Here is a 14,633-nt window from a genome sequence, read left to right as displayed (position 1 = left end):
TCTTCGAGACTGCGCCGGTGAGCTCGGGCATCTGTGGCCGCTGGCACGGGGGATGGTCCGTCCCCGGGCAAAGCCTCGAGAAGGGACGGAGTGTGTCGGAGGTACTCGGAGGGGGGAGGTCTACCAGCTCCTCGGTGCCTCTCCCTCATCCCTCCTTCACCCTTCACCCCGCTGCTCCCTCGCCTCTCCTCACCCCACTCTCTCCCTCGCCTCTCCTCACCCCCCCTGCTCCCTCACCTCTCCTCACCCCCACTGCTCCCTCGCCGTCCCGATCTCCCCTCCAGAATCAACGCACATACGAGGAGTCTCTCCCTCTCTTTCTTTCGGTCTCCATCTTTATTAGCACAGAGGGATGCTCTGGGTGGGGTGGGGGGCTGTGGGAATCTCCGAGTGCTCTAGGTGGGGGTCAGGGTGAGGGGAGGAAGGGTCACGGCCGCGACGGGAAGTATGGCTCCCACGTTCCCCCGCCGTCTGCGCGGACGGGCGCACCGACGATTCGTCTTCGTGCGCTCTCACAGACCGGATGCCATCTGGGCAGAAAAAAGGTGGAGAGATCAGCCCCTCACTCGCACCCACTCATTGCCCCCCACCCCTCTCCAGTTCTCCCTCTACCACCCCTCTCACCCCCACCTCCCGTTCCCCGCGTTCCCACCTCACCCCTGACCTCTTCCCTCCCACAACCTTCCCTCTCAGCATCTTCCTCACCCCCTCCACGCTCCACGTCCCTCCGTTTCCCCTCCATCCCCACTCCCACCACCTCCTTCTCGCTGACTCCTTCACCTGCAACTCTTTCAGCCGGGTTTAATCCCGGTGAACCGCCTCGGGACCCTGTCTAATGCCAACACAACGGATACCACAGATTCACAGCTCTTGGCTAAAGAAATTTCTCCTCATCTCCAATCTGAATGGTCAGCACCCTATTCTGAGGCCAAGACTCCCCCGAGTACAGGAAACATCCTCTCCACATCCACTCTATCTGTGTCCTCTGGTCCCAGACTCCCCCACTACAGGAAACATCCTCTCCACATCCACTCTATCTGTGTCCTCTGGTCCGAGACTCCCCCACTATAGGAAACATCCTCTCCAAATCCACTCTATCTGTGTCCTCTGGTCCGAGACTCCCCCACTACAGGAAACATCCTCTCCACATCCACTCTATCTGTGTCCTCTGGTCCGAGACTCCCTCACTACAGGAAACATCCTCTCCAAATCCACTCTATCTGTGTCCTATGGTCCCAGACTCCCCCCACTATAGGAAACATCCTCTCCACATCTATGGGGAGGGGAGAGTCCCTTATGATCGCTCTGCTGGGCACTAGAAACTGTATTCCCGTACTTTGCCTCCTACTAGTCAGCCAATCTTGCATCCATGCAAACTCTTGTCTGCGTGGTATTTCCTTAAGGAACTCCAGCAGGTTTGCCTGGATGGAAATCAGGCTGAGTTTGGACGACCTCACGACCCCTCTCTTTCACTGCAGCACCTCTCTCACTCTGTCTCCTGTCACCCCTGCCTCCCCCGCCTACAAATCTCACTCATCCCACATCGTTGTGCACAATGTCTCCCTCTCGTCGGCCGCCTGACTCTCTCTCTCCACCCCCACCCCCGCCCCCGCCGCCTCCCGGCCGCGCTCCGAGCCGGCGGTAGCCCCGTTACCAGCTGTTGTGATTCAGGACGCTGATGTACAGGTAGCAGATCAGCAAGGAGATGATGAAGTGTAGGACAGAGAATAGCATCAGGAACAGTGACAGCAGCAACGGAGCCGTCTGCAGGGACAGGGTGAGAGAGAGATACGGTCAGTCACTGGGGTGAGAGAGAGATACGGTCAGTCACTGGGGTGAGAGATACGGTCAGTCACTGGGGTGAGAGAGAGATACGGTCAGTCACTGGGGTGAGAGAGATACGATCAGTCACTGGGGTGAGAGAGAGAGATACGGTCAGTCACTGGGGTGAGAGATACGGTCAGTCACTGGGGTGAGAGAGAGATACGGTCAGTCACTGGGGTGAGAGAGATACGGTCAGTCACTGGGGTGAGAGATACGGTCAGTCACTGGGGTGAGAGAGAGATACGGTCAGTCACTGGGGTGAGAGATACGGTCAGTCACTGGGGTGAGAGAGATACGGTCAGTCACTGGGGTGAGAGATACGGTCAGTCACTGGGGTGAGAGAGAGATACGGTCAGTCACTGGGGTGAGAGAGATACGGTCAGTCACTGGGGTGAGAGAGAGAGATACGGTCAGTCACTGGGGTGAGAGATACGGTCAGTCACTGGGGTGAGAGAGAGATACGGTCAGTCGCTGGGGTGAGAGAGATACGGTCAGTCACTGGGGTGAGAGAGATACGGTCAGTAACTGGGGTGAGAGATACGGTCAGTCACTGGGGTGAGATATACGGTCAGTCACTGGGGTGAGAGAGATACGGTCAGTCACTGGGGAGAGAGATACGGTCAGTCACTGGGGTGAGAGAGAAACGGTCAGTCACTGGGGTGAGAGAGATACGGTCAGTCACTGGGGCGAGAGAGATACGGTCAGTCACTGGGGTGAGAGAGAGAGATACGGTCAGTCACTGGGGTGAGAGATACGGTCAGTCACTGGGGTGAGAGAGAGATACGGTCAGTCGCTGGGGTGAGAGAGATACGGTCAGTCACTGGGGTGAGAGAGATACGGTCAGTAACTGGGGTGAGAGATACGGTCAGTCACTGGGGTGAGATATACGGTCAGTCACTGGGGTGAGAGAGATACGGTCAGTCACTGGGGAGAGAGATACGGTCAGTCACTGGGGTGAGAGAGAAACGGTCAGTCACTGGGGTGAGAGAGAGGTACGGTCAGTCACTGGGGTGAGAGAGAGAGATACGGTCAGTCACTGGGGTGAGAGAGAGATACGGTCAGTCACTGGGGTGAGAGAGAGATACGGTCAGTCACTGGGGTGAGAGAGAGAGATACGGTCAGTCACTGGGGTGAGAGAGATACGGTCAGTCACTGGGGTGAGAGAGAGAGATACGGTCAGTCACTGGGGTGAGAGAGAGATACGGTCAGTCACTGGGGTGAGAGATACGGTCAGTCACTGGGGTGAGAGAGATACGGTCAGTCACTGGGGTGAGAGAGAGATACGGTCAGTCACTGGGGTGAGAGAGATACGGTCAGTCACTGGGGTGAGAGAGAGATACGGTCAGTCACTGGGGTGAGAGAGAGATACGGTCAGTCACTGGGGTGAGAGAGAGAGATACGGTCAGTCACTGGGGTGAGAGAGAGATACGGTCAGTCACTGGGGTGAGAGAGATACGGTCAGTCACTGGGGTGAGAGAGAGATACGGTCAGTCACTGGGGTGAGAGAGAGATACGGTCAGTCACTGGGGTGAGAGAGAGATACGTCAGTCACTGGGGTGAGAGAGAGATACGGTCAGTCACTGGGATGAGAGAGATACGGTCAGTCACTGGGGTGAGAGAGAGATACGGTCAGTCACTGGGGTGAGAGAGAGAGATACGGTCAGTCACTGGGGTGAGAGATACGGTCAGTCACTGGGGTGAGAGAGAGAGATACGGTCAGTCGCTGGGGTGAGAGATACGGTCAGTCGCTGGGGTGAGAGAGATACGGTCAGTCACTGGGGTGAGAGAGAGATACGGTCAGTCACTGGGGTGAGAGAGATACGGTCAGTCACTGGGGTGAGAGAGAGAGATACGGTCAGTCACTGGGGTGAGAGAGAGATACGGTCAGTCACTGGGGTGAGAGAGATACGGTCAGTCACTGGGGTGAGAGAGATATGGTCAGTCACTGGGGTGAGAGAGAGATACGGTCAGTCACTGGGGTGAGAGATACGGTCAGTCACTGGGGAGAGAGAGAGATACGGTCAGTCACTGGGGTGAGAGAGAGATACGGTCAGTCACTGGGGTGAGAGATACGGTCAGTCACTGGGGTGAGAGAGATACGGTCAGTCACTGGGGAGAGAGATACGGTCAGTCACTGGGGTTAGAGATACGGTCAGTCACTGGGGTGAGAGAGAGATACGGTCAGTCACTGGGGTGAGAGATACGGTCAGTCACTGGGGTGAGAGAGAGATACGGTCAGTCACTGGGGTGAGAGATACGGTCAGTCACTGGGGTGAGAGAGATACGGTCGGTCACTGGGGTGAGAGATACGGTCAGTCACTGGGGTGAGAGATACGGTCAGTCACTGAGGTGAGAGATACGGTCAGTCACTGGGGTGAGAGAGAGATACGGTCAGTCACTGGGGTGAGAGAGATACGGTCAGTCACTGGGGTGAGAGAGAGAGATACGGTCAGTCACTGGGGTGAGAGAGATACGGTCAGTCACTGGGGTGAGAGAGATACGGTCAGTCACTGGGGTGAGAGATACGGTCAGTCACTGGGGTGAGAGAGATACGGTCAGTCACTGGGGTGAGAGATACGGTCAGTCACTGGGGTGAGAGAGAGATACGGTCAGTCACTGGGGTGAGAGATACGGTCAGTCGCTGGGGTGAGAGAGAGAGATACGGTCAGTCACTGGGGTGAGAGAGAGATACGGTCAGTCACTGGGGTGAGAGAGATACGGTCAGTCACTGGGGTGAGAGATACGGTCAGTCACTGGGGTGAGAGAGAGAGATACGGTCAGTCGCTGGGGTGAGAGAGAGAGATACGGTCAGTCACTGGGGTGAGAGAGAGATACGGTCAGTCACTGGAGTGAGAGAGATATGGTCAGTCACTGGGGTGAGAGATATGGTCAGTCACTGGGGTGAGAGAGAGATACGGTCAGTCACTGGGGTGAGAGAGATACGGTCAGTCACTGGGGTGAGAGAGAGATACGGTCAGTCGCTGGGGTGAGAGAGAGATACGGTCAGTCACTGGGGTGAGAGAGAGACGGTCGGTCACTGGGGTGAGAGATACGGTCAGTCACTGGGGTGAGAGAGATACGGTCAGTCACTGGGGTGAGAGAGAGATACGGTCAGTCACTGGGGTGAGAGAGAGACGGTCGGTCACTGGGGTGAGAGAGAGATACGGTCAGTCACTGGGGTGAGAGATACGGTCAGTCACTGGGGTGAGAGAGAGACGGTCGGTCACTGGGGTGAGAGATACGGTCAGTCACTGGGGTGAGAGAGATACGGTCAGTCACTGGGGTGAGAGAGAGATACGGTCAGTCACTGGGGTGAGAGAGAGACGGTCAGTCACTGGGGTGAGAGATACGGTCAGTCACTGGGGTGAGAGAGAGATACGGTCAGTCACTGGGGTGAGAGAGATACGGTCAGTCACTGGGGTGAGAGAGATACGGTCAGTCACTGGGGTGAGAGATACGGTCAGTCACTGGGGTGAGAGAGAGATACGGTCAGTCACTGGGGTGAGAGATACGGTCAGTCACTGGGGTGAGAGAGAGATACGGTCAGTCACTGGGGTGAGAGATACGGTCAGTCACTGGGGTGAGAGAGATACGGTCAGTCACTGGGGTGAGAGAGAGATACGGTCAGTCGCTGGGGTGAGAGAGAGATACGGTCAGTCGCTGGGGTGAGAGAGAGATACGGTCAGTCACTGGGGTGAGAGAGAGAGATACGGTCAGTCACTGGGGTGAGAGAGAGATACGGTCAGTCGCTGGGGTGAGAGAGATACGGTCAGTCACTGGGGTGAGAGATACGGTCAGTCGCTGGGGTGAGAGAGAGAGATACGGTCAGTCACTGGGGTGAGAGAGATACGGTCAGTCATTGGGGTGAGAGATACGGTCAGTCACTGGGGTGAGAGAGAGATACGGTCAGTCACTGGGGTGAGAGAGAGATACGGTCAGTCACTGGGGTGAGAGAGATACGGTCAGTCACTGGGGTGAGAGATACGGTCAGTCACTGGGGTGAGAGAGAGAGATACGGTCAGTCACTGGGGTGAGAGAGATACGGTCAGTCACTGGGGTGAGAGATACGGTCAGTCACTGGGGTGAGAGAGAGATACGGTCAGTCACTGGGGTGAGAGAGATACGGTCAGTCACTGGGGTGAGAGAGAGAGATACGGTCAGTCACTGGGGTGAGAGATACGGTCAGTCACTGGGGTGAGAGAGAGATACGGTCAGTCACTGGGGAGAGAGAGATACGGTCAGTCACTGGGGTGAGAGAGAGATACGGTCAGTCACTGGGGTGAGAGAGATACGGTCAGTCACTGGGGTGAGAGATACGGTCAGTCACTGGCGTAAGAGAGAGAGATACGGTTAGTCACTGGGGTGAGAGAGAGATACGGTCAGTCACTGGGGTGAGAGAGAGATACGGTCAGTCACTGGGGTGAGAGAGAGATACGGTCAGTCACTGGGGAGAGAGAGAGAGATACGGTCAGTCACTGGGGTGAGAGAGAGATACGGTCAGTCACTGGGGTGAGAGAGATACGGTCAGTCACTGGGGTGAGAGAGATACGGTCAGTCACTGGGGTGAGAGAGATACGGTCAGTCACTGGGGTGAGAGATACGGTCAGTCACTGGGGTGAGAGAGATACGGTCAGTCACTGGGGTGAGAGAGAGATACGGTCAGTCACTGGGGTGAGAGAGAGAGATACGGTCAGTCACTGGGGTGAGAGATACGGTCAGTCACTGGGGTGAGAGAGAGATACGGTCAGTCACTGGGGTGAGAGAGAGAGATACGGTCAGTCACTAGGGTGAGAGAGATACGGTCAGTCACTGGGGTGAGAGAGAGATACGGTCAGTCACTGGGGTGAGAGATACGGTCAGTCACTGGGGTGAGAGATACGGTCAGTCACTGGGGTGAGAGAGAGATACGGTCAGTCACTGGGGTGAGAGAGATACGGTCAGTCACTGGGGTGAGAGAGAGATACGGTCAGTCACTGGGGTGAGAGATACGGTCAGTCACTGGGGTGAGAGATACGGTCAGTCACTGGGGTGAGAGAGATACGGTCAGTCACTGGGGTGAGAGAGAGATACGGTCAGTCACTGGGGTGAGAGAGATACGGTCAGTCACTGGGGTGAGAGAGAGATACGGTCAGTCGCTGGGGTGAGAGAGAGATACGGTCAGTCACTGGGGTGAGAGAGAGAGATACGGTCAGTCACTGGGGTGAGAGAGAGATACGGTCAGTCGCTGGGGTGAGAGAGATACGGTCAGTCACTGGGGTGAGAGATACGGTCAGTCGCTGGGGTGAGAGAGAGAGATACGGTCAGTCACTGGGGTGAGAGAGATACGGTCAGTCATTGGGGTGAGAGATACGGTCAGTCACTGGGGTGAGAGAGAGATACGGTCAGTCACTGGGGTGAGAGAGAGATACGGTCAGTCACTGGGGTGAGAGAGATACGGTCAGTCACTGGGGTGAGAGATACGGTCAGTCACTGGGGTGAGAGAGAGAGATACGGTCAGTCACTGGGGTGAGAGAGATACGGTCAGTCACTGGGGTGAGAGATACGGTCAGTCACTGGGGTGAGAGAGAGATACGGTCAGTCACTGGGGTGAGAGAGATACGGTCAGTCACTGGGGTGAGAGAGAGAGATACGGTCAGTCACTGGGGTGAGAGATACGGTCAGTCACTGGGGTGAGAGAGAGATACGGTCAGTCACTGGGGAGAGAGAGATACGGTCAGTCACTGGGGTGAGAGAGAGATACGGTCAGTCACTGGGGTGAGAGAGATACGGTCAGTCACTGGGGTGAGAGATACGGTCAGTCACTGGCGTAAGAGAGAGAGATACGGTTAGTCACTGGGGTGAGAGAGAGATACGGTCAGTCACTGGGGTGAGAGAGAGATACGGTCAGTCACTGGGGTGAGAGAGAGATACGGTCAGTCACTGGGGAGAGAGAGAGAGATACGGTCAGTCACTGGGGTGAGAGAGAGATACGGTCAGTCACTGGGGTGAGAGAGATACGGTCAGTCACTGGGGTGAGAGAGATACGGTCAGTCACTGGGGTGAGAGATACGGTCAGTCACTGGGGTGAGAGAGATACGGTCAGTCACTGGGGTGAGAGAGAGATACGGTCAGTCACTGGGGTGAGAGAGAGAGATACGGTCAGTCACTGGGGTGAGAGATACGGTCAGTCACTGGGGTGAGAGAGAGATACGGTCAGTCACTGGGGTGAGAGAGAGAGATACGGTCAGTCACTAGGGTGAGAGAGATACGGTCAGTCACTGGGGTGAGAGAGAGATACGGTCAGTCACTGGGGTGAGAGATACGGTCAGTCACTGGGGTGAGAGAGATACGGTCAGTCACTGGGGAGAGAGAGAGAGATACGGTCAGTCACTGGGGTGAGAGAGAGATACGGTCAGTCACTGGGGTGAGAGAGATATACGGTCAGTCACTGGGGTGAGAGATACGGTCAGTCACTGGGGTAAGAGAGAGAGATACGGTTAGTCACTGGGGTGAGAGAGAGATACGGTCAGTCACTGGGGTGAGAGAGAGATACGGTCAGTCACTGGGGTGAGAGAGAGATACGGTCAGTCACTGGGGAGAGAGAGAGAGATACGGTCAGTCACTGGGGTGAGAGAGAGATACGGTCAGTCACTGGGGTGAGAGAGATACGGTCAGTCACTGGGGTGAGAGATACGGTCAGTCACTGGGGTGAGAGAGATACGGTCAGTCACTGGGGTGAGAGAGAGATACGGTCAGTCACTGGGGTGAGAGAGAGAGATACGGTCAGTCACTGGGGTGAGAGATACGGTCAGTCACTGGGGTGAGAGAGAGATACGGTCAGTCACTGGGGTGAGAGAGAGAGATACGGTCAGTCACTAGGGTGAGAGAGATACGGTCAGTCACTGGGGTGAGAGAGAGATACGGTCAGTCACTGGGGTGAGAGATACGGTCAGTCACTGGGGTGAGAGAGATACGGTCAGTCACTGGGGAGAGAGAGAGAGATACGGTCAGTCACTGGGGTGAGAGAGAGATACGGTCAGTCACTGGGGTGAGAGATACGGTCAGTCACTGGGGTGAGAGAGAGATACGGTCAGTCACTGGGGTGAGAGAGATACGGTCAGTCACTGGGGTGAGAGAGAGATACGGTCAGTCACTGGGGTGAGAGATACGGTCAGTCACTGGGGTGAGAGATACGGTCAGTCACTGGGGTGAGAGAGATACGGTCAGTCACTGGGGTGAGAGAGAGATACGGTCAGTCACTGGGGTGAGAGAGATACGGTCAGTCACTGGGGTGAGAGATACGGTCAGTCACTGGGGCGAGAGAGATACGGTCAGTCACTGGGGCGAGAGAGATACGGTCAGTCACTGGGGTGAGAGAGAGAGATACGGTCAGTCACTGGGGTGAGAGAGAGATACGGTCAGTCACTGGGGTGAGAGAGATATACGGTCAGTCACTGGGGTGAGAGAGATACGGTCAGTCGCTGGGGTGAGAGAGAGATACGGTCAGTCGCTGGGGTGAGAGAGAGATACGGTCAGTCGCTGGGGTGAGAGAGATACGGTGAGTCACTGGGGTGAGAGAGAGATACGGTCAGTCACTGGGGTGAGAGAGAGAGATACGGTCAGTCGCTGGGGTGAGAGAGAGAGATACGGTCAGTCACTGGGGTGAGAGAGAGACGGTCGGTCACTGGGGTGAGAGATACGGTCAGTCACTGGGGTGAGAGAGAGAGATACGGTCAGTCGCTGGGGTGAGAGAGAGAGATACGGTCAGTCACTGGGGTGAGAGAGAGATACGGTCAGTCACTGGGGTGAGAGAGATACGGTCAGTCACTGGGGTGAGAGATACGGTCAGTCACTGGGGTGAGATAGAGAGATACGGTCAGTCGCTGGGGTGAGAGAGATACGGTCAGTCACTGGGGTGAGAGAGAGATACGGTCAGTCACTGGGGTGAGAGATACGGTCAGTCACTGGGGAGAGAGAGAGATACGGTCAGTCACTGGGGTGAGAGAGAGATACGGTCAGTCACTGGGGTGAGAGAGATACGGTCAGTCACTGGGGTGAGAGATATGGTCAGTCACTGGGGTGAGAGAGAGATACGGTCAGTCACTGGGGTGAGAGAGATACGGTCAGTCACTGGGGTGAGAGAGAGATACGGTCAGTCACTGGGGTGAGAGATACGGTCAGTCGCTGGGGTGAGAGAGAGATACGGTCAGTCACTGGGGTGAGAGAGAGATACGGTCAGTCACTGGGGTGAGAGATACGGTCAGTCACTGGGGTGAGAGAGATACGGTCAGTTACTGGGGTGAGAGATACGGTCAGTCACTGGGGTGAGAGAGATACGGTCAGTCACTGGGGTGAGAGAGATACGGTCAGTCACTGGGGTGAGAGAGAGATACGGTCAGTCGCTGGGGTGAGAGAGATACGGTCAATCGCTGGGGTGAGAGAGATACGGTCAGTCGCTGGGGTGAGAGATACGGTCAGTCACTGGGGTGAGAGATACGGTCAGTCACTGGGGTGAGAGAGATACGGTCAGTCACTGGGGTGAGAGATACGGTCAGTCACTGGGGTGAGAGATACGGTCAGTCGCTGGGGTGAGAGAGATACGGTCAGTCACTGGGGTGAGAGAGAGATACGGTCAGTCACTGGGGTGAGAGAGATACGGTCAGTCACTGGGGTGAGAGAGAGAGATACGGTCAGTCACTGGGGTGAGAGATACGGTCAGTCGCTGGGGTGAGAGAGGTACGGTCAGTCACTGGGGTGAGAGAGATACGGTCAGTCACTGGGGTGAGAGAGAGATACGGTCAGTCACTGGGGTGAGAGAGATACGGTCAGTCACTGGGGTGAGAGAGAGATACGGTCAGTCACTGGGGTGAGAGAGAGAGATATGGTCAGTCACTGGGGTGAGAGAGATACGGTCAGTCACTGGGGTGAGAGAGATACGGTCAGTCACTGGAGTGAGAGAGATATGGTCAGTCACTGGGGTGAGAGAGATACGGTCAGTCACTGGGGTGAGAGAGAGAGATACGGTCAGTCACTGGGGTGAGAGATACGGTCAGTCACTGGGGTGAGAGATACGGTCAGTCGCTGGGGTGAGAGAGATACGGTCAGTCACTGGGGTGAGAGATACGGTCAGTCACTGGGGTGAGAGAGAGATACGGTCAGTCACTGGGGCGAGAGAGATACGGTCAGTCACTGGGGTGAGAGAGAGATACGGTCAGTCACTGGGGTGAGAGATACGGTCAGTCACTGGGGTGAGAGAGATACGGTCAGTCACTGGGGTGAGAGAGAGACGGTCAGTCACTGGGGTGAGAGATACGGTCAGTCACTAGGGTGAGAGAGAGAGATACGGTCAGTCACTGGGGAGAGAGATACGGTCAGTCACTGGGGTGAGAGAGATACGGTCAGTCACTGGGGAGAGAGATACGGTCAGTCACTGGGGTGAGAGAGATACGGTCAGTCACTGGGGTGAGAGAGATACGGTCAGTCACTGGGGTGAGAGAGAGATACGGTCAGTCACTGGGGTGAGAGAGAGAGATACGGTCAGTCACTGGGGTGAGAGAGAGATACGGTCAGTCACTGGGGTGAGAGATACGGTCAGTCACTGGGGTGAGAGAGATACGGTCAGTCGCTGGGGTGAGAGAGAGATACGGTCAGTCACTGGGGTGAGAGAGATACGGTCAGTCACTGGGGAGAGAGATACGGTCAGTCACTGGGGTGAGAGATACGGTCAGTCACTGGGGTGAGAGAGAGAGATACGGTCAGTCACTGGGGTGAGAGAGATACGGTCAGTCACTGGGGTGAGAGATACGGTCAGTCGCTGGGGTGAGAGATACGGTCAGTCACTGGGGTGAGAGAGATACGGTCAGTCGCTGGGGTGAGAGAGATACGGTCAGTCACTGGGGTGAGAGAGAGATACGGTCAGTCACTGGGGTGAGAGAGAGATACGGTCAGTCACTGGGGTGAGAGATACGGTCAGTCACTGGGGTGAGAGAGAGATACGGTCAGTCACTGGGGTGAGAGAGAGGGAGAGGGAGACATTGGGATGTGGGGTTTACAGAGGGACGGAGGTTTTGGCGGGTGAGATGCCCCTTACCATGAAGTAGTGGTAGGGAGTGGTGGGCAGGTAGAAGAGTGACAGGTTGTGGATGATGCAGGAGACCATGGCTGCCAGACCACTCAACACCTGAGTCACCAGGATCAGCCGCTTCTGCAGGGGATACAGGGCGGGGAGAGAGTGAGAGAGAGGGAGAGGTCAGAGTGCCACGGAGAGATCGCCGTCTCCAACCGCCCCTCCTGCTCGAAACAGCGACACGCATACTCACGTGGAAGAGAGTGCGGGAGTGGATCAGGTGGATCACCAGCGAGCCGGCCAGGACGTACTGGAGGGTAAAACGAAGACGTCAGACGGGGCACCAGGGAGTTTATCAGCGTACGAGAGTGGGACACGCACCGTGAACGGAGGGGAGTGTCGAGGGACAGGGGGACCTCGGGGTACGAGGGTGGGACACGCACCGTGAACGGTGGGGAGTGTCGAGGGACAGGGGGACTCGGGGTACGAGGGTGGGACACGCACCGTGAACGGTGGGGAGTGTCGAGCGACGGGGGGACTCGGGGTACGGGGGTGGGACACGCACCGTGAACGGTGGGGAGTGTCGAGGGACAGGGGGACCTCGGGGTACGAGGGTGGGACACGCACCGTGAACGGTGGGGAGTGTCGAGGGACGGGGGAACTCGGCGTATGAGGGTGGGACAAGCACCGTGAACGGTGGGGAGTGTCGAGGGACGGGGGGACTCGGCGTACGAGGGTCGGACACGCACTGTGAACGGTGGGGAGTGTCGAGGGACGGGACGAGGGTAGGACACGCACCGTGAGTGGTGGGGAGTGTCGAGGGACAGGGGGACCTCGGCGTTCGAGGGACAGGGGGACCTTGGCGTACGAGGGTTGGACACGCACCGTGAGCGGTGGGGAGTGTCGAGGGACGGTGGGGGCGGAATGAGGGGGTTTCCCGGGACTCCTCGGACCCACCCAGATGCCGGCGACCCAGGGGATGCCAATCATCGCCGGGTAGGAGTAACTCTCGGCGAACAGCAGCGGGAGACCGAAAAGCATCTCGATCACGCCGACCAGGATCTCGATCGCCTGCAATCGGAGGAAAGAGTCAGTCTGGGTCTCCCCTCGGCGTTCCCTGCCTCCTCCCTCGCTCCCCTCCCTCCCCACGACGCGTCCACTCCTCCCTCGCATCCCGGTCCCTCCCCTCACCCCGAGGTCCCTCAGTTCCAGGTGCAGCCTCTCGGTGAGGGTGAGGCGTGCCAGGTTGTAGTGCGAGACGCTGATCCAGCTGAGGCGGCCGTCGGGCGCCCCCTCCATGGTCCGCAGGTGGGTCCGCGACGCCACCGTTGGCGACTTCACCCGTGCAGAGTCCGGGGCCACAGTCGGGTCGATAACGACGGTGGGTGGCTGAGACATTCCCGGTCAGAGTCCTGGCAACAGAGAGACCGAGGGTCAGTGTGGGCGAGGGAGGGGGTGATGGAGACGGGAAGGGAGGGGGTGACGGAGACGGGGAGGGAGGGGGGTGACGGAGACGGGGAGGGGTGTAGGGGAGGGAGGGGGTGACAGAGATGGGGAGGGAGGGGGTGACGGAGACGGGGAGGGGTGTAGGGGAGGGAGGGGGGTGACGGAGACGGGGAGGGGTGTAGGGGAGGGAGGGGGTGACGGAGACGGGGAGGAGTGTAGTGGAGGGAGGGGGTGACGGAGACGGAGGGGTGTAGGGGAGGGAGGGGGTGACGGAGACGGGGAGGGAGGGGGGTGACGGAGACGGGGAGGGGTGTAGGGGACGGAGGGGGTGACGGAGACGGGGAGGGGTGTAGGGGAGAGAGGGGTGATGGAGACGGGGAGGGGTGTAGGGGACGGAGGGGGTGAGGGAGACGGGGACGGGTGTAGGGGCGGGAGGGGGTGACGGAGATGGGGAGGGGTGTAGGGGAGGGAGGAGGTGACGGAGACGGGGAGGGGCGTAGGGGAGGGAGGGGGTGACAGAGACGGGGAGGGGCGTAGGGGAGGGAGGGGGTGACGGAGACGGGGAGGGGTGTAGGGGAGGGAGGGGGGTGACGGAGACGGGGAGGGGTGTAGGGGAGGGAGGGGGTGACGGAGACGGGGAGGAGTGTAGTGGAGGGAGGGGGTGACGGAGACGGGGAGGGGTGTAGGGGAGGGAGGGGGTGACGGAGACGGGGAGGAGTGTAGTGGAGGGAGGGGGTGACGGAGACGGGGAGGGGTGTAGGGGAGGAAGTGGGTGACGGAGACGGGGAGGGAGGGGGGTGATGGAGATGGGGAGGGAGTGTGTGATAGTGAATGTGGGTTTGGGTGTGTTTTGAGGAACAATCAGTAGGTTGGAGATGAAGGGTGGGATCTGGAGGTTTGTTGGTGATTTCTGGGGAGAATAGAAGGGATAGTCAGGTAGGCGCGGTTCGGGGATATTTTTGGGAGGATTGAGGCGGGTGAGGGAGGGAGGAAGGTATTGGAGTTACAATCGAGGATCATAAAGGAGAAGGGAGAGTTTTGCAGCTGAGGTATGGAAGGTCTTTGAAGAAAGGTGTTTCAAGGGTAGACAGACTGATTGGAGAGGGTGTTGAGGTATGAGAGAGGGGTTTGAAATAGGAAGGGTGCCATTTGAGTGAGGGTTTGAAGGGGTTGATGGAGGAGAGATGGTTTTGGGGCAATTGTAGGAGTGAAGTGTTTGGAAGGATTGGGGAAAGAGGATGTCCTTTAAGGCTTTAGATGTGTTGAGGGAAGAGGGAGAATTCTGAAGTGACTGATGGTGGGTTTTGGAAGGATTGAT

General features: G+C 57.6%; 1 protein-coding gene across 3 annotated transcripts; it reads right to left on the bottom strand.

Moving 5' to 3' along the window:
- Window positions 1-329: 329 nt before the first annotated feature.
- Window positions 330-13,277, bottom strand: LOC140193284 (uncharacterized). 3 transcript variants are annotated; one of them, XM_072250651.1, is made up of 6 exons: window positions 13,061-13,277; window positions 12,827-12,940; window positions 12,123-12,179; window positions 11,894-12,007; window positions 1,655-1,764; window positions 330-530 (listed from the first exon to the last, which is right to left on the bottom strand). In XM_072250651.1, coding segments are annotated over exons 1-6 (603 nt in total). In that variant the 5' UTR covers window positions 13,268-13,277; the 3' UTR covers window positions 330-529. The 3 variants fall into 3 exon arrangements, with proteins under 3 accessions (XP_072106752.1, XP_072106753.1, XP_072106754.1); XM_072250652.1 differs by lacking the exon at window positions 1,655-1,764; XM_072250653.1 differs by lacking the exon at window positions 11,894-12,007.
- Between the last annotated feature and the right edge of the window lie 1,356 nt (window positions 13,278-14,633).

This window comes from Mobula birostris, unplaced genomic scaffold (genome assembly GCF_030028105.1).
Source record: "Mobula birostris isolate sMobBir1 unplaced genomic scaffold, sMobBir1.hap1 scaffold_4982, whole genome shotgun sequence".
NCBI classification, from domain to species: domain Eukaryota; kingdom Metazoa; phylum Chordata; class Chondrichthyes; order Myliobatiformes; family Myliobatidae; genus Mobula; species Mobula birostris.
This window is presented reverse-complemented; position numbering and strand designations above follow the sequence as displayed.